This window comes from Rhamphochromis longiceps, linkage group LG18 (assembly GCF_057381845.1).
Source record: "Rhamphochromis longiceps isolate RC_006_pf linkage group LG18, R_longiceps_female_GT1.1, whole genome shotgun sequence".
Lineage (NCBI taxonomy): Eukaryota > Metazoa > Chordata > Actinopteri > Cichliformes > Cichlidae > Rhamphochromis > Rhamphochromis longiceps.
The window spans coordinates 24,671,346-24,694,894 of record NC_140574.1 but is presented as its reverse complement, the minus strand read 5'-3'; the positions used below and the strand labels follow the sequence as shown (position 1 = coordinate 24,694,894).

The following is a 23,549-nucleotide window of genomic DNA, read 5'->3' as shown; positions in this document are numbered from 1 at the left end:
TTTCCTATCTTATTCATAGCCTTTTCCTTTTTTGTTTTCTTTAGGTCACGAGCAGTTGTCCAAGCATTTCACTACATATCGTACTGTGTATGACTGTGTACGTGACAAATAAAAATTTGAATTTGAATGTAAGTGAATGCAAGCATAAGCAGGAATCTTGTTCTATGAAAACTGCTTGCATTTTGGATCCATTTATATTTTAATACTCAAGTAGTTCAAATATCTTCCAGGTTTTGTGTTTGTAAGTTCAAGATTTCAACCTTCATTCATTGGAAGAAAAAACAAAAACAAACAAACAAAAAAAAAAAAACACCAAAAAACAAAACAACCCACCCCCCTTCAAATATGTCCTTACCATTTTCTCCTTGTAGACCATTTGTCTGAGCCACTTGAAATCAAGTGGTTTGAAAGCAGATAGAACAAAAAGTGAGTCTTGTTCGTAGTTTTCTGGGTTCTGGATCGCACCCTCTGGATATGTAATCCTTATGGTGGTTTTGGTTCCTACATCTTTTCCATAACCTTTTACTAGAGCTTCATTCAACCTGTCAACGCAAGAAAGACAACAAAGGGTGGAATCAGGAATTTAAGAAAAGCATAGTGAAAAGCACAGGATTATTATTTTCGATATTTAGATAAAACAGCACGTCTGCAAACAGAAAGACAAAGCAAAACCTCCACATGAAGGTTCAGCTGAAGCATAAGCTGGGTCTATGCATAAAGACTGGCCAGAGGAAAACCCAGCTTGCAACCTCATCACAAGAGCTAACATCTGACAACATCTGGGTAAGCCACAGTCATTCTGGAAATGAGTGGAATGTTAAGTGAGCTCTCAGACACAGTCACTAAAGGTAACAGTACATCCAGTTTTATTTTGGAGTTTCCCGTTTTCATCTTTAGCTCGTTTAGTTGAATAGTGGGCTGCTGTGCTCGCCTGTGGGCTGATGAGAGTTCACAGTCCGCTCCACTCCAGGGAATGCCCGTCTGCCTGCAGTGAGCTCTGATGTCAGGTGGAGGCAGTGTATAAAGTATGCATAACAAAAGGTCATAACAAAGTATGTTACTGAGTCCCCCCCAAATAACAAAAAACAGAGCAGAGACTTCTCGATATTCCACAATACCGATTCCCAGCTCACTGAAGCAACCATGCATTCCTATTTGGTCACGTGTTGATGATGCAGAAGACATTTTCTTCCCCTCAACTAAAAATTCAAGCTGTCCAAGCCCCCCCCCCCCAAAAAAAACTTCACACTATTTAACTTATACAGAACACTGCTGTTATACAGAATCCCTTTTATTTTGGTATCTTACCTGACCACCACATCGTATTCGTCTATTCGGGACCCCAGAGACTTGTTGGATAAGATCCCACCATTACCCACGACGATGCATCGTTTACAGCTGAGACTGGAAGGCAGGACAGCCAGACATTAGTCATATTAAGAAGAAACAAGGAAGCAAAAAGAGACTTCATGTTGACGCTGACGAGTAGGGTGCAGGTACCTGTCAAGCTCCTCTCCCAGCCCGTAATTTTTTGTTATAGTCAAAATGCTGTCTATTATTCTCTCTGCAGAGAAAGAAGAAAACAAAACAGGATTTTAAAGACAGGACAGAACCTCCATACTACAATAAATCCCCATTAAAAATTCATCCACAAGTACATTAAATGCAAAATGTGGGTGAAATTCATTGCCAAGCTTAGAATTTTTACCTCGGCAGTGAATGATGCTCCAAGTATCAAACATTAAAATACTCCATCTACTAATCTGGCACTAGAAATGGAGCTCTGTCATCAGAGTCAGTCACTTTAAGCGCTCAGAACGTCCCTTTAGCTCCAAAGACGAGTTGATGTTCTCAAATAATGAAAATGACATATTTGAAAAGCTCAAACTGGGGGAAATCACACTTTTAAAGGCCAAACAGACTGCCAAAGATTTCAACATACCACCCGAGATATAACAATCTAGGTGGTCTTCAAACAGGAAGAGAGAACACCACCCTCCGTTTATTCACTCATAGATAAGGAGTGACCAGTGAACCTCAGGAATAGTGGTGATGGGGATTACAGGAGGGGAAGCTGTTGTATTCTGGAGAGGAGTGAATCTGAGAGAAACACCCATACGGAGTTAAGGATGGTATGCGTGTGTATGTAAAAACTCTGCCATAAAAGCACTCAGAGTGGAATGCTGTTTTCAAACAATCACATTCTCCTGGTTAAGTGGCCGGTGTTGTACTAGTCTCCTTGCATGGCTAGCACCCCTCTGATCACAGGTTGAGAAACGGCGATGTTTAGCCATAGCGTGCATTCCTGCCATGTTCTACGGACTATTGTGCTGGAGCTATGACTCCAGCATTAGATCTTGCATGCATTTCTTCCTCCTGACCATTTTTAGACCTCTTATATTTATAACTCATCTTCTTCAACATCCCAAATGTGCAGATTCCATTAGAGTTGCACCTATTTTTGTTCCATCTTACATTTGCAGGAATTTGTAACTACGTGGATTTAACAGCTGTGATTTAAAAAAAATAAATAAATAAAATCCTCAATTTGCATCTTCATCATTTAAATTTTTTTTAAAAGACACACAAAAAGTCTGGCATTATTTTATAGCATTCTATTTCATTTATTATATTCATAATGCAGCACACAGTCTGCCTTTACTCTCACTCTTGTTGTTTCTCTTGGCCTCTTTTTGCAGACTGAGCGTTTAGACTGGGGCCTCAAACCAGGTTGTAAGACATATTATAGTCCATCCACCCTGTCTAACAATCCTAATGATTAACCTAGTGAAGAGAGGCGAGCAGAGCCACAGCTTATTGTTTGGATGTGGTGTCAATGTCTGGCGTCAAGTATCACCCTGAGCAGCATAAACACAAGGCCGAGGACCACACCTGGATCCGAGCGGGTGAAAAGTGAAAAATCACAATGGGTAGTGTGCTCTTTCAGAGGACAACATGGAAGCTAATTGCTCTAAGTACCTGCGGTAAACCCTTTCAGCAAAGCATGTCTTGTGGTAGTGCCAAAAGACAAATTGCTGCAAGTGCAGACATTAGTCCAATGTGGAACTCTTGAAATGTTAAAAATCTTTACTGGCAACACCGGCGAATAGCAGAAGCATCACATAACACATAAACACAGACACTTTGCTGGAAAGAGTGGAGACTAAACACTACAACAAATCCTGTGATGAAAGAAAGATGATTGCAAAAAACAAAAAGGCCAAAAATTTATCTGCAGTACAAAGATAAAGTATCACTATCCTTGATAAATTAGTTAACAACTGTGAAAAAAAAGAAGAAAAAAAAAAAAAACTGCTAATGACTGCAAATGTGAGATGTGTTCAAGTCTTTGGCAGCAGCTCACAGTCTGGCTGCCTTAATTGTGCTTCCTCCTAACTAAGTGTAAAGTTGCATAACGGTCGGTGTGATTTCATTTGGTGGACATGCTGAGAATGAAAACAGCATCAATAGTGCAGGGACATCACTCCTTTACTTGTAAAACTGTGGAGCTGCCTGATGAGGACACAGTTTTCAAATAGTCTGCTGTAGCTTTCTAACCCTGGATCAGTATTTGCAAAGATAGATTAGCTTCTCTGATCAAAAAGTTCATCCCTACACACATACACAAAAAAAAAAGTTAATGCCCCAAACTAAATATAACAGCTGGAAACAAGCATGGATACGTACAGAAGCAACTAACAACAAATCACATCCTTTCCTCCCAACAGGTTCTCCAAAAATAGCACTGCAAAGAATTTATAAACTTATGGTTCAACACCCTCACACCACAAAATTCCTCCAGTCTGTTAACAGTTTAAAAAGAAGTCCACTTTAGACTGCAGGAATAAGATATTTAAAAAGATTTTCATTTAAAATTTAAATTAATCCTGAATTTTGAGCGATCACTGGCAGTGTAGCTTTATTCCCCCCGGAAACCAAATCAGGGCAGCTTAACGTTTACTTTTCCTTCTTCAGGCTATAGCTGATGTGTCCCAAAGATACTTCTTGGCAGAATAAAAAGTAAAAATAAAACTCCCACCCACCAGCGCTACTCCGTGGTCTCAATTTGGAATCCTTTGTGGAGTTCTATTCAAGATCCACACGTATCATCTCTCCACATGAATACCACTAAAAGGGAAACCCCACTGCCATCACAGTCCGTGGAGAAAACAGAAACCAGGTGTAACACTCACACAGGGAGCGCTCTATTGATAGCCGTGGCTGTGTGTGTACATGAGTACACGTTTAATTGACGGTGGAGAACTTGCCAGAGCACAAAGGTAACATTCCCTTTACCTTCTGCTTGTAAGTATTGGAAAATGTGACAGAGCATGCCAGTGAAGACAGATTAATGTTATCTCTTAGGTTCCCATGGTACTGTGTACTTGTTCGATATCTGAAGTGCTGGAGTGTGTTAAGGTCAGTTAACAAGTGCAAACACTGTGTGCGGACATGCTAACGTTGGAGTGTTAGAAGACATCAAATTTTCTGGTCCCAAGATAGAGTTCATCCAGCAAATAAATGTAAATCACTTGAAAGGTTACGACAAACACAGAAGTCTGCGGAGGTTGGACTGACTGCCTGAGAATACTTAAAAAAGTTAATTAATTAAAAAAAATCTATCCTATACTTATGAATGTTATACCGTGAGAGCATTACCAGTATTACCATGTTGTGCTTCGCTGGCTGTGAAGGCAGTAAAGCAAGTATTCTTTAATTTCAGGGTATAGGTACTAGACTTTCCCAGCTGTCAGGGGGCAAAAAGTGGGGTACATCCTGGACAGGTTGCCAGTCCATTTCAGGGCAAAAACCTAGGGATAGCAACCATTCAGTCACATTTACACCTACAGACAATTTAGAATCACCAGGTAAATAACCAAGTCTGTGGACTGTTAGCTAGAGTGCTGGGAGAGAACCCATGTAGGTAGAGTCAAATTTTGGATTTGATTGGCAATTCCATAACTACAGCTTGGTGAGTGCAGTTTTGACACACTCTCCACCTCCGGCAATGGCTCAGAAGGTAGAGTTGGCCATCTGTCAGTCGGAAGGTTGTTGGTTTCCTTCACTCCAGTCTGCATGTCAAAGTATCCTTGGGCATTATGTTAAAGTTGTCCTGATGCATCCATCAGAGAGACAGGTCGGCATAGAAAAAAAAAAAACTGCCTGTGATTGGGTGAAAGAGGCTTGTAGTAAAAGACTTTCGAGTGCTTCGAATAGAAAAGCACTTTATACGTGCCAGTCTATTTATAGGGGCTTGGTCTCAAATTAACTGTCCATCTACATCTGCAAGTTAGAAGACTTGCTTCCAAAAAGACTTTAATCACTCAAAGTGATTAAAGTGACCAGTTACATATTTTTTCACCTTCAAGAGAAAGAAGACTGTTGTTGGAGATTAGCTTTAACTAAACAAAGGTTGATATGAGACCAATTAGCATCAGAGCTAAAAGCATGACCTGGGAGCCCCAAATAATTTCTGTCAGTTTCTTGTGTCTATTGTAAATGAACTTCTGCAACCCTTTTGGGAATTTGTAAACACTCTGTGCTTGCATTATTATTTGGAGACTATAATTATTAATAATTATCCATTTTTCAAAAATAATATGCAACAAACAAACATGCAAAGGAAAAATACATTATTTCCATATTATATATATTATGTCCAAAATACAAACTTTGCAACAAATGGCAAAAAGAAATTCTTTAAGTCACAGAGGAAATAATGAGCCTTATTTTTCTTAGATCTCAGATTTTCTCAACAACTCATACAAAACAAACCAAGTGGAAATTCAGTCTGAACTGTTAAAATAACTTCTAAGGATACATTTTGAAATTGTTGGTTGGTATGTACTGACTGTAGCCAAGTACAAACAGTATGAGGAGCCAAGTGATAAAACCCCGATAAATAAAGAATGCCATTGCTTCTACTGAACAAAATAAAATATTGGCAAGCTAGAATATGATGTTGATTAATACTGAAAACACGCAAAGCTTGTTGGCTCATATCTGAGATACCAGGCACTACAGGCACAAAACTGCACTACATCAGGCATCAATCTCCCACACAACCTCTAAACGTAACAGTGGCAAACGAACACATGCTCAGTCTTACTTTAAATGAGCACTCCACCAATCTTTATGGCTTAAGCTTGGTGTCTAATTTAAAGAGGGGGGGGGAAACATGTGAAAATAGCTGTCCTGTGTGGCTTTGCCCCCCCACACACACACACACACACAAAACAAAGAAATAGAAAATTACACCAAAACTTGTAGAGCTAGAAATGAAGATATTTAGAAGACAATGGTCTAATGAAGGACTGACATGCATCAGGGAAAACATGAGAGAAGCATGAACCACACACACAAAAAAAAAGTCGGGATCTCGAAGCTTCTTTCTGTTTTTATGGGCAACTCCTTCTAAAACCCCAGAACATATAATTACTATAATCCACAATAAACATACAAACTAGTGGAGGGTGAACTGTGATGAATGGCTTTACCTTGCGTTTTAAAGCCGAATGGAGGTAAGTAGTTGTTGACTTTTGATAGCCGTTTGAAGTTTCGATCAAGAAACATTGGCGCCAATTTCGTAAACCTGTAAGAGAGATGAAACAAAAGTGGAGATGGTTCTCATTAGCCGAGATACAGAAGATAAAAACACCAATGCTGTAATATCCAGTATTCTTAGTATAACAGCTCCTGTTACAAACTTTCAACAATTACTTATTGTGTGCTGAATCTATCCCGGCAGGTTCTCGTAATCCTCACTACACTTGGGATAATAAAGTTTATGTTACCAAGGAGGTGATAACTGAATTTTTATGTCCCATCATCATTAAACCTAGCATCCCCACACCCTGTAAAAGCTTCCTAAAATGAGCAAAGCCTCCACACACCTTAGCACAACAGCTCAAATCTAAGCAGGTGATAGAAATTAAGAGGTTGCAGTGCATAACCCGTCAACATAACCTCTCCTCCAGGGCCTAAATCACATCTGACACATGAGGTTGTCTGAAACAACACTCATGTCACAATGTTTTTTTCCTCTAACGATCTGAAGCAAGACTGAATTAGAGTGGAGGATGTTGTTCTCAATGAAGAGACACGATAAAACTTCAGGGGTTGATAAAAAAGTTTTTTACCCACGACAGAATACACAGTTGAAATGGCTAGAACAAAATGTCAGTCCCATTAGAAAACAAATTAGGCCTGATAGTCAAAAACACCCCAGTGGCCAATGTTTTTAATGGCCCACGACCCGCTACTTCCGCCATCGCCTCTTCCTTATCCTGTGTGGCTATAGAAGTGTGCGTGTGTGTCTCTCTTTGATTAACTGCAGCTCCGATATCAAAAAGGAGTCATTTCCTCTTAGTAACGCCTGTGACCCTAGCGCTGGGTTATGAGCCACTTCTGCAAGTGTAGCTTCGGGATGGATGTGTGTTTTTATAACCCTCTGTCAAGCTCGAGGGATGCGAGGCAAGAGGGAAAAAGGAGCAAGGAGCCGTTCGTGTCGTTTCTCCTCTGATGTTTACATGGATGGAGCTCTATGGATGTGCTGTTCTTTAACAAGCTGCCTAACATTTTGTGTCTAACTTAAAAGCATCGTGACACCCCTACAGAAAAGACAAAGTTAAGGAGATTTATCAAACTGGTGTACATCTTTAGTTAATTTCTAAAGAAATACAGAGATTACATTACAGAGTGCTTATTGCACCCCTTCCCTAGAACTAGACCACCAGCAATATAAGTGTTGCATTTTGCTGATGCACCTGTCCAATAAACACACAGAGCTGTAAATTATTCCTCCTGCAGCCGACAAACAGCATTCAAACTATGGAAGCACGAAAAGACTCACAAGCTCGATTACACCTCTGTTTCTCAGCAGGACCCTTGAATACTTGTTCCCATAACATAACACTGCCACTGGTTGACAAGAAATATGTGAGACACAATGACCAAACATGGCTGACATTATTGGGAGACCTTCCGGTTAAGCTTCAGCCTCTTCCAAGCACGGTAATCATTCTTTGAAATCCTCATTATTCTCCAGCGAGCGACTAGAGGTAGTTATGTATGGCTCTCTCTCCACCTTGACTCACCTCGCCTGACAGGGGCATGCACACTCAGAGACTTGTGTCCAGGCAAAACAAATGGAGATTCATTAAACCTGGGCCTTCTGAGGCCACATGGGGCTATAAATAACACGGGACCATTACAAGTCAGTGAGCCCTGACCAACAGTCAGTCACTGACATCCTGACCAAGCAGAGAGACAGGGGGCTGCTTGTTGTTAAATAAGTAGTGAGGGCTCCCAAAAACAGCCAACAGGCAGGGATGCATTGTGCTCATTTCCTTTGCTGGGTCCATCTCTCACAGGCAATATTTTCATAACCGTGCCACTTCGAGTTCACTGCCAACACTTGATTTAGGGCTCTAATACAAACAGTTTTGGGGGAAAGGAGAGGGTGAGGGGAGGGGCGTAAAATAAATTGGAGACTGCAGGGCAAGGAGCTTCAGAAGAAGACAAACATGGAGGAAGCAGATGATGATTAGATGGAGAGCCATAGGACCTCACTGCTAGAGGTTAAGTAGGTTTTCTTTAACTGTCGAACTGTCGTCCACACCAATTCACACAAACTGTTAACGAGAATATTTTAATGGTAAATGTACAAAGCAGGCAGAAATAAAGAACGCTAACAGATAAGATGTTAAACAGCCGACTTCCCTTCCACACAGGAGACAAATCACGACCAAACACACACACACACAGCACAACTGTGTACATTTGGCTGTACACTTACACTTATTTATACAAATGAGCATACAGACAAACTTATACTAAGTGCAGCATTAATTGTGCTTATTGACCTGTGAGAGACTGGGTTGAAGGTGGTAGTAATCAGTGGGCTCCCAGGGGTTTTCTGTGTTGAACAGAACTTTGATCCGACACGTGCGGCTGATGAGAGGAAGTCATTACCAGGGAGGACATTGCTAAATCATAGCCTCTCATATAGGTAGAGGGCAGTGGCACAAAGTGCTTTGTCCATCTTATTTTTTTTTAAAAAGTTGCACTTTATAGTCCACAGGGCAGCTGATAGTGTTATTTAGAGCATTTGGAGCCACTGTAGGTCATATACCTTTAATAGACTCCATTAAATACTACTACTTTTAATTTAAAGTTTAAAACTTGGTGCTTCAGGCGATACATAAAGGAGGTTCAATATATTCCTTTGCCCAATAGCTAGGTCAAGTAGTTACTTTAGTGTCACAGCCTATTATTTAGCAACATGAAAACTACCCTTGCGCAAGAACGCTAAAAGGACAATGTCCAATAGACTGAGCTGAAACGGACGACAAAGTGGAGACAGTGAAAAATCAAAAGAACCAATGACATCAGGAGGACTGTTGGGGATTGTATAGACTGTGTAGGCTGGGTATTAGAGACCCCTTGATGAGTCAAGGCAGGAAGCTGGTTGGTGGCGTTCGCAGAACGCCTCTAAGGCTCTTTAACACGATAGGGAAGTGATGTGAGACCTTCTACTCAGGCGACAAAAGTTCTTTTGTGTAATGGGGGATCACAAGGACACAGTTGAGGTTTTGTGGTGGGGAGAAGATGATAGAAACATGATTGAAACTGGGGGAGACTGGATAGGAATGTAGGGGCTTCTCTGTTACTGACTCAAAACCCTTAAGGCCTAGTTGGTTTGAGGAGTGACATCATGCAAGTTTGCATGCTTGAGTAAAAGCTTTTCTCTTGCTGACATCCAGTTAACATTATCTATGCGTAAAGATCTTGATTTTGCATTAAAAGTTAGTTCTTCACATGCAAAAAAAAAGTCCAAAAGAAATGTCTCACTTAGGATAGATGGTGGCCATCTTAGCTGCTGCATATCCTGGCTTGCACACTCCTTCGCTGAGGTTGCCATACTTGTATTCTAACTCCTGCGATCTGTACATTAAAAAGAAGAAAGCGAGAGCTTAATTAGACACATCGTGATAACTGATTGCCAATTAAAATGACAAATTCAAAGCTTCAAAAACTTTGTTTGACAAACAATCTGCAGGAGAGATGGGGCTGTGGAATTAGCTGGGAACTCAGCAACAAGTCAGCATATCACCTGTGTGTGTGGCAAGACGAAGCAGAGAAGCCTTGTTTAAATAATCATGCTGGCAGTGGTAAAGCTTGAACCTCCCGATTACTACCAGGATCATTAATAATGTGATGTATGCCATGATTCTACTTCAAATAAACAACGGGAAAAGAGAGGGGGGCCCGTGTCTTTGCACTATGTGAGGTCCAAAAATCAAAGTTGGCTGGAGAAACTGTTTGACTGGGGCCTTCTTGCACATAATCTGAAGCTCATCTATGCTAACAGACTTTATTTCAATCCTCTTCAATCACTTGCAGTAGAGTGGAATTAAAATCTCTGGGGTATTTCCATCAGTTTGCCTACCCCGCATTAAGATATGACCCGAGTCACAAAACTAATTCTGAGCTACAAGATGAATTGCAATAAAATAAAGAAAGCGGCTGCATTACATGAAGTGATCCCGTGTGAATTCCACTTTAAAGCATGTGCTGACATTATGGTTGCAGTGGATGTGGACTGTGATGGCAGCATCTCATTCATTCCTGTGCGGTAACGTAGGGCCAGAGAAAAGGACCTTGCCATGGTGGTTTAGAGCCAATGTGTCAAACCAATTCAGGGAATTATACACACATCAACAAACACAGTGACACAATGACAGCTGCATAATGATCTATTGTAACATGTTCTTACTCTGACAAACCACAGCCAGTCTAAACACAAAACACTAACTGACCTACATCTCAAGTCACACTTGTTTCAAAAGTTATTACTCAGACCACCTATCGTATCTGTGCTCGTGTCACCATCTGTGTTTCCTACACTGTGTGTTTATTTAAAAAGAGGAGGGGGGAGGGGGAAAGAAATAAGGCTAGATTAATTAGCCAAACGTTTACATTTTCATGTTTCGTGTTTTCCCATTGATCAAGCCTGACTGCAGTATTCTGTGATAACAGATGTAAAACACGGCTGAATTAATGGAGTCAAAGTCTAAAAGGGAATTCGGTTTTGGGAATCCATCATGTGTAATGTGGCAAACGATGATGGAGAATAGCTAAATGTGTTATAATAGATGACATAAGTGTTTACTAGAAAGAGATGTACTCACAATTTTGTGTCCAGCTGTAGCAGAAAGCCCTGCTTATCATACACTGGGGACAGAGATGGAAAAAGAAATGGAAATTATCCATCACCACAAGAGCCCACAAACCACTTTGATTTAAGAAAAAAAAAAACAAAAAACAAAAACAGAACAACAACAAAGGTATGGCATCTTAATGCAGTCATCCAGCTATTCAACTAACAGCTCAGCAGCTGTAGTTGTAAACAACCTGTGTGGCTTTCACGGGGGAAACAATATGGCAGATGTAAACATAAGCATTAGGATCAAGGACTTGTGACAAACAAGCAAGGTTAGGGAGAAGCCAGCCAAAACAATCTGTTGAGTTTAAAATAAAAGTTAGAAAAACAAGTCAGAGATCACCTATGGACAACCAAAGGGACAGCCAGTAGGTGCCTAGTGAAGCGTTGAGGTAGAAAAGAGAGAGAGAGCACAGAAAACCAGGAGGAACATATTTAAGGTGAAATGGGAGCTTTGTTTCCATTGCAGGCCGACTCTTTGCAATAAAGCTGATTGGGTCTGCAAAATACTTGCTATGATCATTTCTGGCCAAAAACATAAATAAATAAAAATCTGTAACTACATTAGCATGGAGGAAATTAGGAATAGTGCAGCATTACACCTGCAGTTGTGGATCTTGTCAAAGAGAAGCTGGAGAATAAAAGAAAATAAAGATAAAGAAAAAGGGTAATGGGAATGTCTGACAGTTTGAAAGGGAAGGATCCAAGCACTGCCTAGGAGGAAGGGAACTTAGCCTTAGCAGCCAAGATGGGTGACACATCTGTAGAATAGCAGCCAGAGGGCAGAGTCAAAGCAACTTAGTGGTTTATCTTAACCTGCAGTAAGTAAATCTTACGTCTTCTAACCCTTTACACCAAAATTCCTTTACACCACCAAAATTCATGCAGACCGTTTCACTGCTGTTTGTTACCAAACTGAGACAACAGAGGGCAGTGTTGTATTGTCCTTCATAAGAGAATGATGGCTGAGCACATGTTCATTTCCCCTGCAGTTGTTATGAGTGTTTCATCAATTTAGCAAAGATACTTCTAAAATCAAAGTACTTTTTTTGTCAGGAATAGATCAGACTGGAAAAAGCAAACAAAGCTCTCTGACTTCTTTGAAAATGCCACGTGTTTCCCAACCTAACAGGGCTGTTGGTTCCCAGGGTTTTCTTTAAAATGGTGTCTGGGACAACAATGATGGGTAAAAGTTTGGGCTGGGGGGGCTGCAGCTGTACCTGAGCCTACTATTTGTCCCACGTTGTTGTCCATTTCCAACTCTGAAACAGAAAAGGGTCAGTTAGCACCTTTTGAAGTCATTCTGTCATGGCAGCATTGGACTTGAAAATAAAGCCAAGTAGAAATGTCAGAAGTTACGGAGTAAGAAAGAGGAGGGGTTAGTGGCTTTAATCCCAGTGGGCTGAATTATGACTGTGAATTCCAATCTTTATTCAAAAGACAGAAAGCCCAGTGAAGTAGAAAATTAAAAGCAAGACTCCATTGTGGTTATATGACCGTTTGGACACTGGAACATTGAGAGTATGATGAATGAATAAGCACAAACGGTTTAAAACCGTTTTGAGACATAAAAAAGGGTTATGGAAAGCGATGTGAAGTTAGCAGATATTTATATTTAAACCCCTCAACAACTCAACCATTAAGAACAAAAAAAAAGAGAAATAGAAAAAAAATGCTTCATAACTGTAACCCAGTATATGTGGGCAGAGTCCCAGTGCCTCTACCTGTAATTCTTTTCACTTCAGCACCTTTAGTCTGGGCTCTACTGTGGGCTCTAGTCTGGGCTAGAGTCGGCTCTTCTGCATCTTTGTCTGTAAACAAAAGGGGTTAAACTGAAATAAGATCATGAGGATAAAGCTGTGAAGGCAACTATTAACCAAACAACCAATATACAAGGTCCTAAATATATATTAATAAATGCTTTTACTTCAGCAGAAAAGACAACAGTGGCCACAAACAAGAACAGATGCGCACAAACAAGAGGCAGCGACAGAAATGAAAGGAAACGGAAATATAACCCGGTCCTTCAGTAGTGGCTTACACGGAATATAGATAAGAATATAAATAGGTTTTAAGGAAGTTTACTTTAAAGACGGGGCTTGCAATATTGATAAGCCTGCAGTGAAGATCACTTTGACTTTAATATACTTTCACATTTCTTCCTCTTACAGAAAAGTGATTTCAATCTGTTTGGCAGATCAGATAAAGTCTGAGGACCTTTAACAAGGTTTTCAACCAAACAGAAGTAAACTGCTGCGCAGAAATGTTTTCTTTTACGAAACAGGCTGTATGCAAAACCGAGCTGCTGCCTTTCACGACTGTTCAGACTCGCCAATTAGTGAATTTCAGGCTCTGTTCCGGCTGAAACTGTATAGGTGTATCACTATAGCGCTGAGACAAGAGAAGTTGATCTCTGAGGCTGAAAATCAAGCTGGGGATATTTAGAGCATGCTCTTTGAGCTGCTGTTGAGCTCAATGTTAATGAAGCACTGAGAGTGACAGAGAGAATCCCATTTTAAAATAAATATACTGGACTGCCTTTTGCCATCTGAACTGCCACGTTCACCTCTCTTCTCCATTCTGATGCTCAGTTTGAATTCTTCTTGACCACATCTACTACATGTGTAGTGATTAATTTTATATTGAACAGGTGAGTGCATGGGTTTACAGATTTGTGAGCAAAGTTTAAAGAAATTCTTATGAATGCCTCGGACAAACAGGGTTAAATTCAAGACAACATTTTCAATTCATCTAATGGAGTTTAGGCTTTAAGTAATCTGGATTAAAAGCTGTGGCATGTTGGCTACCGCAATTACAGAGAAACTGTTAGCAGCTCAGTTGGTGCTGTACACATTCTTTTCTCACCCTACAGACGTTAATTTCAAGTGTGATTTAGCACCCTAAAGTAGTGTTTTTGTTACTAGCAAGGAACCCAATAATAAGTGACCCTGCTGTTGGTAAGCTTGAAAACAAAGTTGGCTGTAAGTAGATTATCCATAAAATTGAGATAAGTTTAGCATGAACACTCTTAGAGGGACAGTCTCTTTTGAATTCCTGTTAGAAAACAGGTGGACAACTGAGTGTAAAATGTCATGCTGACCCTCTGCAGTCTGCATACTGACTACGTTGGGGAATGGATGGGCGCTTACTCCCATCTATATAGTAACAGCTTCTTTGTTTTCTCAAGTGCATTTAAGACTACTCAGCCACTGCTATTGAGAAATAAATGTTAGGAAATGTCAGTGAACGTGTCCACCATCTCATTCATTACAGACTACATGACAGGTGGCGATGTGCGAGACTGGTTTGGTGGTGTGCAGTATAGGATTTCCACAGGGGACTGATGTCTCTGTTCAGACGGTCAGTACAATGCCTGCCGATGGTATCCACAGAAATGCACTGTGGAGTGGTTGGAACTTGGATGTGTTAGTGATAGCCGTGCTCTTCCTTCTGAAGTCTACAGACCTGTGTCTATCCCGGGACAGGATGGGTAAAAAAAATACCTGAGCAAATGAACATTTTCTAGCACTCAGCTGTGGTGAGTGCAGTGTACTTTGCGGTAGTCTGTAAGGGGAGCGGCATCAGAGCTGATGGCTTAAGCAGACTACACAAAGTGATTAGCACAGCTGGCTCTGTGATTGGCTGCAAACTGGACACTTTGGAGGCTGTGGTGAAGAAGGGGTATTTGAATAACCCGTTATCCATCAGGGATAATCTGGGTACCCTCTGTGCCATTTTCTGGACAGGCAGCAATGTACCTCCTCTAAGAGACTAAATCAACCCCACTGCTGCAAGAACAGATACAAGAATTCAAACAGAGGACACAAACTTTTGGATTTCCACAGAGCGCCACAATTACAAGCATAACAAGGTGATAAAGCTATGGTTACTGGCTCTGCTGCAGACCTAACCTGCTCTGATGAAGGTGACGCTCAAGTAAACAGATCCACGTGTACAAAACTACCACCTAATGAACTATTTTGTGAACATAAGTATTACTTGCAAGCCATCATTAACCTTTGTGCAGTTATTGAGTATTACAAATTTATGGGAGCAGCTTTATTATTTTACTTTGTAATCGCTAGATGTGCTATCAAATGCCATTTTACTGTTTTATAACCTTTAATACAAATTCCCAAGATAGAACACGCAAGCCTTGCGCTTCTCTGACATATGCAAAACAAAGAGTTTAGAAATAGGCCTGCTGTTTGATATGGGGTTTTTTTTTAAGTTCTTTACCTTGTCTGGAATTGGAACTGAAAAAAAAAAAAATACAGCTAAAATGCTTGCAAATTATTATGTAACAGAACACATAGGTATAAATAGCAGTTAGACCTCACTATCTCTTGCCATTAGGGCTGTGACACTGACAGTCTTAACAGAAAACCTTTTCATTTCCTTCCTGGTTTCAGATAGACCTCAGCGCTTTTCCAGTCTTACTGATCACACAAAGCACACAACATATATTCATACAGTCCTTTTTAATATGTTTATTAAGCCTTTAATGTTTCTGTATTCTTCTAATATACGAATAACATTTCTAATATTTCTCAGATTGTATTTGTGTCCTGGTTTGTCAAATATGCTGCTCTCTTTGCCAATCCACCCTTCTGCTTGTGGTTGCCTATATGCTTTTTTTTATATTTTTGCATGCATAACTAGGTAGAACAGCTCTGTGCTGACTTACTAAGTTAAATACACCATTATGTGACCACTTAGGGATCGTGCATGCTTGGATAAGTGAAACCAGACAAGGAAAATCTTTCCCTGCTTTATGAACCTCAATTACCAGTACAGGCTCCACCTCAGCTGAAGAAGCGTGTTAAAATACCGACTAGAAACCATCTCACAATAGAAGCACATGAGCTGACATAAAAAGAAATTGAATACAATGATCATACACCCATGTTCAAAACCAGCCTTCACTTTGATTTCAAATTCCCACGGTCAAAACACCAGAGGCAAACTGGTAAACGAACAGATTCTTAATAAATGTAAACAAATGTAACCAATAAAAATTTCCCAGTATTTCCCAGCTGAAATCCCAAAAAGAGTGCACAGCAATGCCACAAATCAGTGAATGCATGACACTGTACAATAAACAAACAAAATAAATGATGGTATTAATGATGTTTATAATCAAGTCTACATATAACACTTGCCCCTGGAGCACTAAGCCCTGCACTGTAAGACAATAATGGTGAAGAGAGAGATCACTCTTGCGACAGCACAGCTTAGCTGACCAGGCCAGAGGGCGGGAGGGACAAGCCACATGTTCTTCTTTCCCCTTTGACCTTCTTTAAGCCAAACATCTGGTATCACAGCACTACGGAAAGCCAATATTTCCCCCTGCAATCTTCTTTTGGTGTGCTGCTGAAGTGTGTTCACTCTCTTCACATCATGCACCCTTATATGTAACCTATTAGAGGACACTGCTGCTGTACAATTTCAAACCTACAAAGGTAACTGTACAAAGCTGAACGCCTTTGTATTTCACACTTTAAGATGATGAATGTTGAATTTCAAGAAAATGTGAGATGTTGCAACAGAACACAAGAGCCTGGTTAAAAAAGAGGGAGCAAAAAGCACTGTGACAACCAGGACCATTGACTGATCACGTGATCTGTCAGTAATGCAACATAAGAGAGATGAGTTTTTTACTTTTATTTAAAGTTATTACTTTTAAGTCATATTTGGACTCAGGGAGTTAGCCACCGTCACATGGCAACTAGACAAACTTAAAAAAAGAAAAGCAGAGGTACCAAACAAGGTTCAGACCATTAAAAAAACAAAACAAAAAAAAGGTTGTATCATCAATGATTCACGGACAAGACATTGATAGTGAGAGTGCTGAGTGATCCAAGAACAAACAAGGCCAAGTTAAAACAATGAGGGCAAGGCAAGAAATTAGGTCATAATGTATGAAAAATGTGAACAGAATCTATGCGTGGCTTCCTACTGAAACACTTTCCTTTTGGAATCAGTACAAAAACAAATTTAGCTGCATGGCTAAAAACATGGCACAAATGTCAGGGGAAAACCTGATGCCCTTTTTGTTACTCACCATTTCTTTAGGAGGGCAATTCTGGGGAATGGTGATAAGTTAAAAAAAAAAAAAAAAAAAAGACGAAGGAAGTAAAAAGATTATTCTCTCACTTCTGCTACAGGGTTTTTAAGCAGTTTGCTGCACTGTAGTTAGTTAATGGGATCAATTATTGAGGTAAACAGTTTTATCTTGATGGGAATAAAAGCAGAGTGCATCAGTTAATAGCTTGTAATGATAAAGAGCTGCAAACTAACTGGAAAAAACTTACACTTGTGGTTTCTGTGTCAAAACACTGCTCCCTGAGAAACCCTTCTTCAGAAAACTTCCAACTTTCTACCAGAAATCTTCTAGCCCCCTCTGCTGGACACAAACAGCTGTGTTTTGGAGAGGCCAGGGGCTTTAACAAGTTGGTTGTTAAGCACTTAGCCAAACAGAAATTGGTTTTCATCATTACTTCTCTAAATAAATACAATTCAATTTACAAATGCCTACTCATGACCAACACCCAGCAGGTGTGCTCTCTGTCTACATTATTATGTGCTAATTTTAACTAACTAATTTTCAGTTTCAGTGGCCGGTGCAGTCGTACTGTGAAACTAACTGCCAGCCTCATGTCAAAAGCATAAAGGAAAAGGGGTGAGGTCACTTGATCAGTTGTACACAAAGTTTGTTTTGTTTTTTAAAACTGTAGTCTAGGTGGAGGCAGTTAAATATCCATTTCTGAGACAATCCACATGGGTGTGTCCACTGCTTTTATACTTGATGTACAAGCAGATCCAATTAAAATGTCCCCTCCACATTCAGTGCTCCTCTGAAGTAAATGAAAAACTAACTTTCACATCACAAACACACAAGTTTTGAGACATAAACACAAAGCTTGGCCTTCTGGCCTATCAAATAAATAAGAAAAACAAAAAAATGAGCGTGCAACTAGCTGACAGTGAGCGCAGAGAAGCAGACAGAAAAACAGATTTAAAAAAAATAAAAAATAAAAAAGACTTGCTCTCTCTAAAAACAGATAAAACATGCAATGTTTCGAACAGCTATGACAGATGGACGATGAGGTGATGGAATAAATGTTAGTCATACTGGAGATGTCACTTACGAGACTTCTGTCCCCACATGGGTAGATGCAGCTTCCCGGAGGAGTAGTAAATAAAGCCCAGGACCAGCATGGGGCACAGGATGAACAGCAGCTTGTGTGCAGGCTTCATTGTCTTCAGTCATTCACATGGCACTATTCAGGTCATCACCTGGAATCACAGGAGGAGAGTGGGATATTTTATTTACACATCTGTAAAGACTAAAGAAATCTGTCAGCAGCACAAGAAAAAAAAAAAAAAACTGATACAATCAAAACACAGTGATTAGAGGAGGGGGAAAATGAGGCATAGCAAAAGATCGGCTGGCAAGAAAGATAAGAAGAAAAAAGAGGGTAAAAATGTTTTTTTTAGGTCAAATGTGTGGGATGAAAGGTAGTTTTATCAAGACAGATCTTAAATTTCTCATTTAACTCTACAGAGTTGTGATTGTTGATCTCTTCTGTTGGTTACAACAGGAAAATAAAAGTCACTAAAAATAAGAAGAAGAAAAACACATTGATTTGATTCATGCAGGGAACCTTGACAAGAATTCCAAATGCAAGAAGTTACAATAACTGAGAGGCAGAAGAAGTCATTTTGTTTTTTAGCACGTCTTTAAGACATGAGTACAGCAATACTGAAATGTATCAGCATGTGCTGCTAAAGCCCTCACTCCAGCAAACTTTTTCTACAGTTTAACAGGAAACCCCACGCCCTGTGTTCATGGTTTGACACCTGCAGAGCGCTCATAATCTGGGCTCCCTGTTTAAAACGAACAAAAACTAAGTTACTGCTGTATTTAGTCACCGTTATAGCTCAGTTAACCTCGATCTACTTGCCTCAGGCAAACAAACGTGAATCAACATGCCATAATGCAGTGAATTATGCAGTCTAGAGGTTACCTGGCAGAAGACAAAACAACCCAGTCAGTGATCTGTGTGACCTTGTCCCTGATTGGAACAAACTGCTAAATACAGGTCTGTTGTCTACAGACTCTTTCAACCCCTGACACCATTGGAGATTTTAGTTCGGTCTTTGGGTGCCTAGAAAAGCGCTATATAAATGCAATCCATTATTTAAAAAATATATAAATAAAAAAAATTAAAATATGAGGAGACCCTGCTGAAAAAGCATGCTGCAGAAATTCTCAGATCTGACATGCTTCAAAATATTGATATCAAATATCAAGTGGACTGTCTCTGATCCTGGAAATTGAAGGCAAACTGCCGAGAAGGACTCAGCAGCTTTAGCACAGGGAGGTGGCGAAGCACAGCTGAGCACAGAAAAGAGTAATCCCTCTGCCTGACACTTTAACAAAAAAAAAAGAAAAAAGTTAATAATATGCATGAGCCAACAGATGTTGTCCTCTATATTTAAAACGCAAGCACCAACCTGCGCAGTTGTTGACACTGCGCTGACCATCTCGCGTAAAAATGAACTTATTCATCCAGTTTTGTTGTTGCCTGCAATCTGTGAAAAGTTTGCCCAATAGACAGTTAGGCAGACACACTCCTCGGTCGGTGCCTTTGACTACAGACTCGCAAACAAAACGCAGACACCTAATTTTAAAAGAAAAAAGATTTAAACATAATAAAAATAAAGAGTAGGTAGGTAGGCCGAAAAGGGTAACCGCTGCAGCAGAAACGAACCCGAGGCGGTTGGAAGGTATCACAGGGTACAAGTCTAGAAGCAACAGTCGCTCACCTCACCTCACCCCACTGCTCATTTCATACACACGGTTCCTAAAGTGTTGTATCAGAGGCCACATTTAAGGTCAGGTCTCTATATTCAGGTGTAAGTCACGTTATTCGCCTACCTTCAGCTGAGACCGCAGGGAGGTCCTTGGCTAGCAAGAACAAACATAACGGAACTTTGAGTGGTCAAAAGTTGTGTCCCAGTCTTTCATAAAACGGCCGTTTTAACAAGGGTTTGCCTTAGTCAAGTCCGCTTACCCTGACGTCGTCGTAGCAAATGATTACCCAGATATTTACTGAGAGAGAGTGAGAGAGAGCTGTGGAAAAGACGACGGATGACATGAACGGCTAGCTATTGTAGCCTCGGCTAGCCACTCGTTATGCTAACAACGCTGCGTTGGCACAGGGGGAGTTTTGCCTTCATCCTGTCGGCAGGCCTACAGTTTAGCGCGGCGCTGCTCCAGACATTTTTGAGGTACAACAGCGAGCTTGGTGAAACGGTCCACGGAGGCAGTACGGATAAAAAGGCTCATAACAACAGCGAGTATGCCAGAGCCCGCAGTACAATACTGCGATAATACAGCTGTTGGTGGTAGAATGAGAGACTACCAGTTTGGCTGAATTACCCACCGCGATCACAGCCGAATAAAGAAAACACGGTTTAGCCACGTCTCATTGCCATTCCCAGCGGACTGTTATAAATTTAGTCTTTACCTTTTCTGTTTCCTTCCGAGTCCCCCCGTGAGAAACAGTACCTCTCTTAGAATAAACAGAGGTTTGGCCGATAAAATGACAGTGTTCTCCCTCCTCTCCAAGCCATCTTGATAAAATCTGCGAAAGTCAGTGGATCAGTAAGCAGAAGACGAACGGCTCGAGTCTGTGTGTGTGTGTGGCTGCTGAGACAGGAGAGCTCCCTGCCTCCCCGGGCTCTAGTGTGCATCAAGAGTGACTAAAGAAAAACGCACTCCCTCCATCAACATGATGGTGATCAACAGCGGCTTGCTTGTCCACAGCAACACAGTTTGCCTGCAACGGTCACATGAGGCTTTCAGTGAATTACGATGCCCCCGCTTCCTGTTTTAGTAGGGCCAGGATGAATGCACCTTTTCATGTGGATCTTCACGTGGTGCTTCTCTTTGCTTTTCTGCTGTTGTATTACTGTTGTAGCTGGGTTTCCATCAATAGCTCACATATACACGAACCGTCCTTGTTCTGCAGCAATAATAGAGATCCTGTAACGTACAGAGCATGTTGTCCTGCCTGTCCTGTTAGTGTAATGCTATGTGCTTGGCCAGCACAGCTTTAATTGGGGAGTATGTTTTGATCCCACAGTTGGGAGGATTAGTATTAGTTGACTTGAAGCCATTTTTGTTTTCCCTTTAGGAGGATTTTGTAGGAAGCCTTTGAGGAGAACATTCTCCTTCAGTCAATCCTGTCTTACTCGATTAGACACAGATAATGAGACGATCAGTTGTATGGGCAGAAATCTGTGCCATCAGAAACTGAATTTGAATAAGTTAAATTCGAATCTGAATTGTAACTTAAATAAATGCTTTTAAAAACTGAATATGAATTATCCTAATTTGAAATTCAATTTATTGGTTTGAAAATGATCATCACTAAATAGAAATTGAATTTTATATTTTGAAAATGAATTAATTTTCTTTGAAACCGTATTTTATCCTTTAAAAGTTTAGCTCTCGAATAATTTCAGATTCACTTCTCACCATTCAATTTCAGTTCTACAATTCAGTTTTTGGGGACTTACGTCCAGTTCAAGAGTAATCGAGCGCAGATTAATAGAACTACGTTTTACTAGCGGACCGAAAGTGTTACTGACTGGAATCTACAGCATCTTGAGCTGAATTAAGACTTCAGAAGTCATTCGTCATGTCGAATCACCAGCGGATAAACTCTCAGGTTGGTAATAAATGTATAACATGTATAAGAACAAGTCAAAGGAGCTTGCAAAGAAAAGCGTCTGGACTTCTTTAAGTTGCTTGAAGACGTTTCACCTCTCTTCCGAGAAGCTTCTTCAGTTCTAAGGTCAAATGGTGGGGAGTCCCAGATTTAAACCTAGTGGGAGAATATCCCCCCACAGAGGGACAAAAGGACCCCCTGATGATCCTCTAATCACATGAGCCAAGGTATGAAAATGGGTGTGGGTCCCAATCAGCCAGGGTTTCGGGTGAGCTCATTGTGAAACCTGGCCCCACCTTATCACGCGAATTCCTGAGGTCAGATGGCCCAGGATGTGAGTGGGCGTTCAGGGGTCCTTTTGTCCCTCTGTGAGGGGATATTCTCCCACTAGGTTTAAATCTGGGACTCCCCACCATTTGACCTTAGAACTGAAGAAGCTTCTCGGATGAGAGGTGAAATGTCTTCAAGCAACTTAAAGAAGTCCAGACGCTTTTCTTTGCAAGCTCCTTTGACTACGATGACCTGGATGACTGAGAACCTTCACAGACAAAAATAGGAAATACTTCCTTTTAAAACTACACATATTACATTCATCACTTCAGTATTCGTAAAGAGGAGGTAATAATATGCAAAGGTAACCCAACCATTGTGTCAACTTCAACCAGTTTTTAAAAAAGAAGAAGATTGCACTGTATTGTGCAAGTCTTGGACCACCCTAGATTTCTTCATATTTTCCTTACAAGAAGCGAGACTATCTAGTAACTGTTTGATCTTGAGCGTTAACATTTAGATTTCTGAATTTGTGATTTGTGTTAAGCTACTTAACACTGACCAAACTGCATGCATTAAAAAAGGCACCTAACCCAGGGGATGAACATGTGTTGTGTCTACACATAAAGGACTACTTAGCACAAAGCTAATTTTAAACTGTATCTTCAGGCCCTTTGTTACTAGCTACAGGCATAAATTAGTATTTTTGCAACAACAACAATGCAATTCCCAAGGCTATTAAAAAATTACTAACAAAAAAACAAAACAAATAAGCAAAATCTTAAGTCAAGTCCTTGAAATAGAAAAGAAAAATCAGCAAAGACCTGATGCAGGACCAGAGAGATATATCTGCATTTGCATTTGAAATGCAAACTATCATCAGTATGTATGGGAGAGGTCAGTTGAGAGGTACAACTTGGTGTCTTTTTTTTGTTTTAGATTACATTTTTACACTCCGACCCTTAAACCGCACAGAGTATGGAGCTGAGAATTAAAAGTAAAACTATCGGGAGCAGGTTGTACTCCAACTTTGGGCGGTACATTACCAGAACCACAGAATGAAGATCACAGTGTGCACTGCATTACCGCAGATATGTGTGTTTTCATTTGGTTATTTAGAAAATCCATAAATTTTTGTTACACTTCATTCTAATCTGCTGCCAAATCTTTTTTTACTAACTGCAATTACACAGAACACACCAAGAATACCTGTTAAATTAATTTCACTTGTATCTGCTGGCATACCAAAGCTATTTCCACACCTCCTTTATTAGGCTGTGAGACTGTAAGCTTTAATGTTTAAACAAAACCAG

The 23,549-nt window shown here is 40.4% G+C and overlaps 1 protein-coding gene across 6 annotated transcripts in view; it reads right to left on the bottom strand.

Annotated features, from left to right (window-relative positions):
- st3gal3b (ST3 beta-galactoside alpha-2,3-sialyltransferase 3b) overlaps window positions 1-21,317 on the bottom strand; it is a 39,243-nt gene extending 17,926 nt beyond the window's left edge. Inside the window, exons 1-10 of one of the 6 annotated variants that reach the window (XM_085390419.1) lie at window positions 21,150-21,317; window positions 18,376-18,523; window positions 12,949-13,035; window positions 12,445-12,486; window positions 11,193-11,235; window positions 9,853-9,945; window positions 6,498-6,592; window positions 1,501-1,564; window positions 1,309-1,404; window positions 356-542 (exon numbers count right to left, since the gene is read on the bottom strand). In XM_085390419.1, the coding sequence (XP_085246545.1) occupies window positions 356-542; window positions 1,309-1,404; window positions 1,501-1,564; window positions 6,498-6,592; window positions 9,853-9,945; window positions 11,193-11,235; window positions 12,445-12,486; window positions 12,949-13,035; window positions 18,376-18,484 (816 nt within the window). In that variant the 5' untranslated portion in view covers window positions 18,485-18,523; window positions 21,150-21,317. Of the gene's footprint in view, window positions 1-355; window positions 543-1,308; window positions 1,405-1,500; window positions 1,565-6,497; window positions 6,593-9,852; window positions 9,946-11,192; window positions 11,236-12,444; window positions 12,487-12,948; window positions 13,036-18,375; window positions 18,524-20,168; window positions 20,674-20,760; window positions 21,107-21,149 lie in introns of those variants that run through there. The other 5 variants (XM_085390417.1, XM_085390418.1, XM_085390420.1 and 2 more) reach the window with 5 other exon arrangements.
- Between the last annotated feature and the right edge of the window lie 2,232 nt (window positions 21,318-23,549).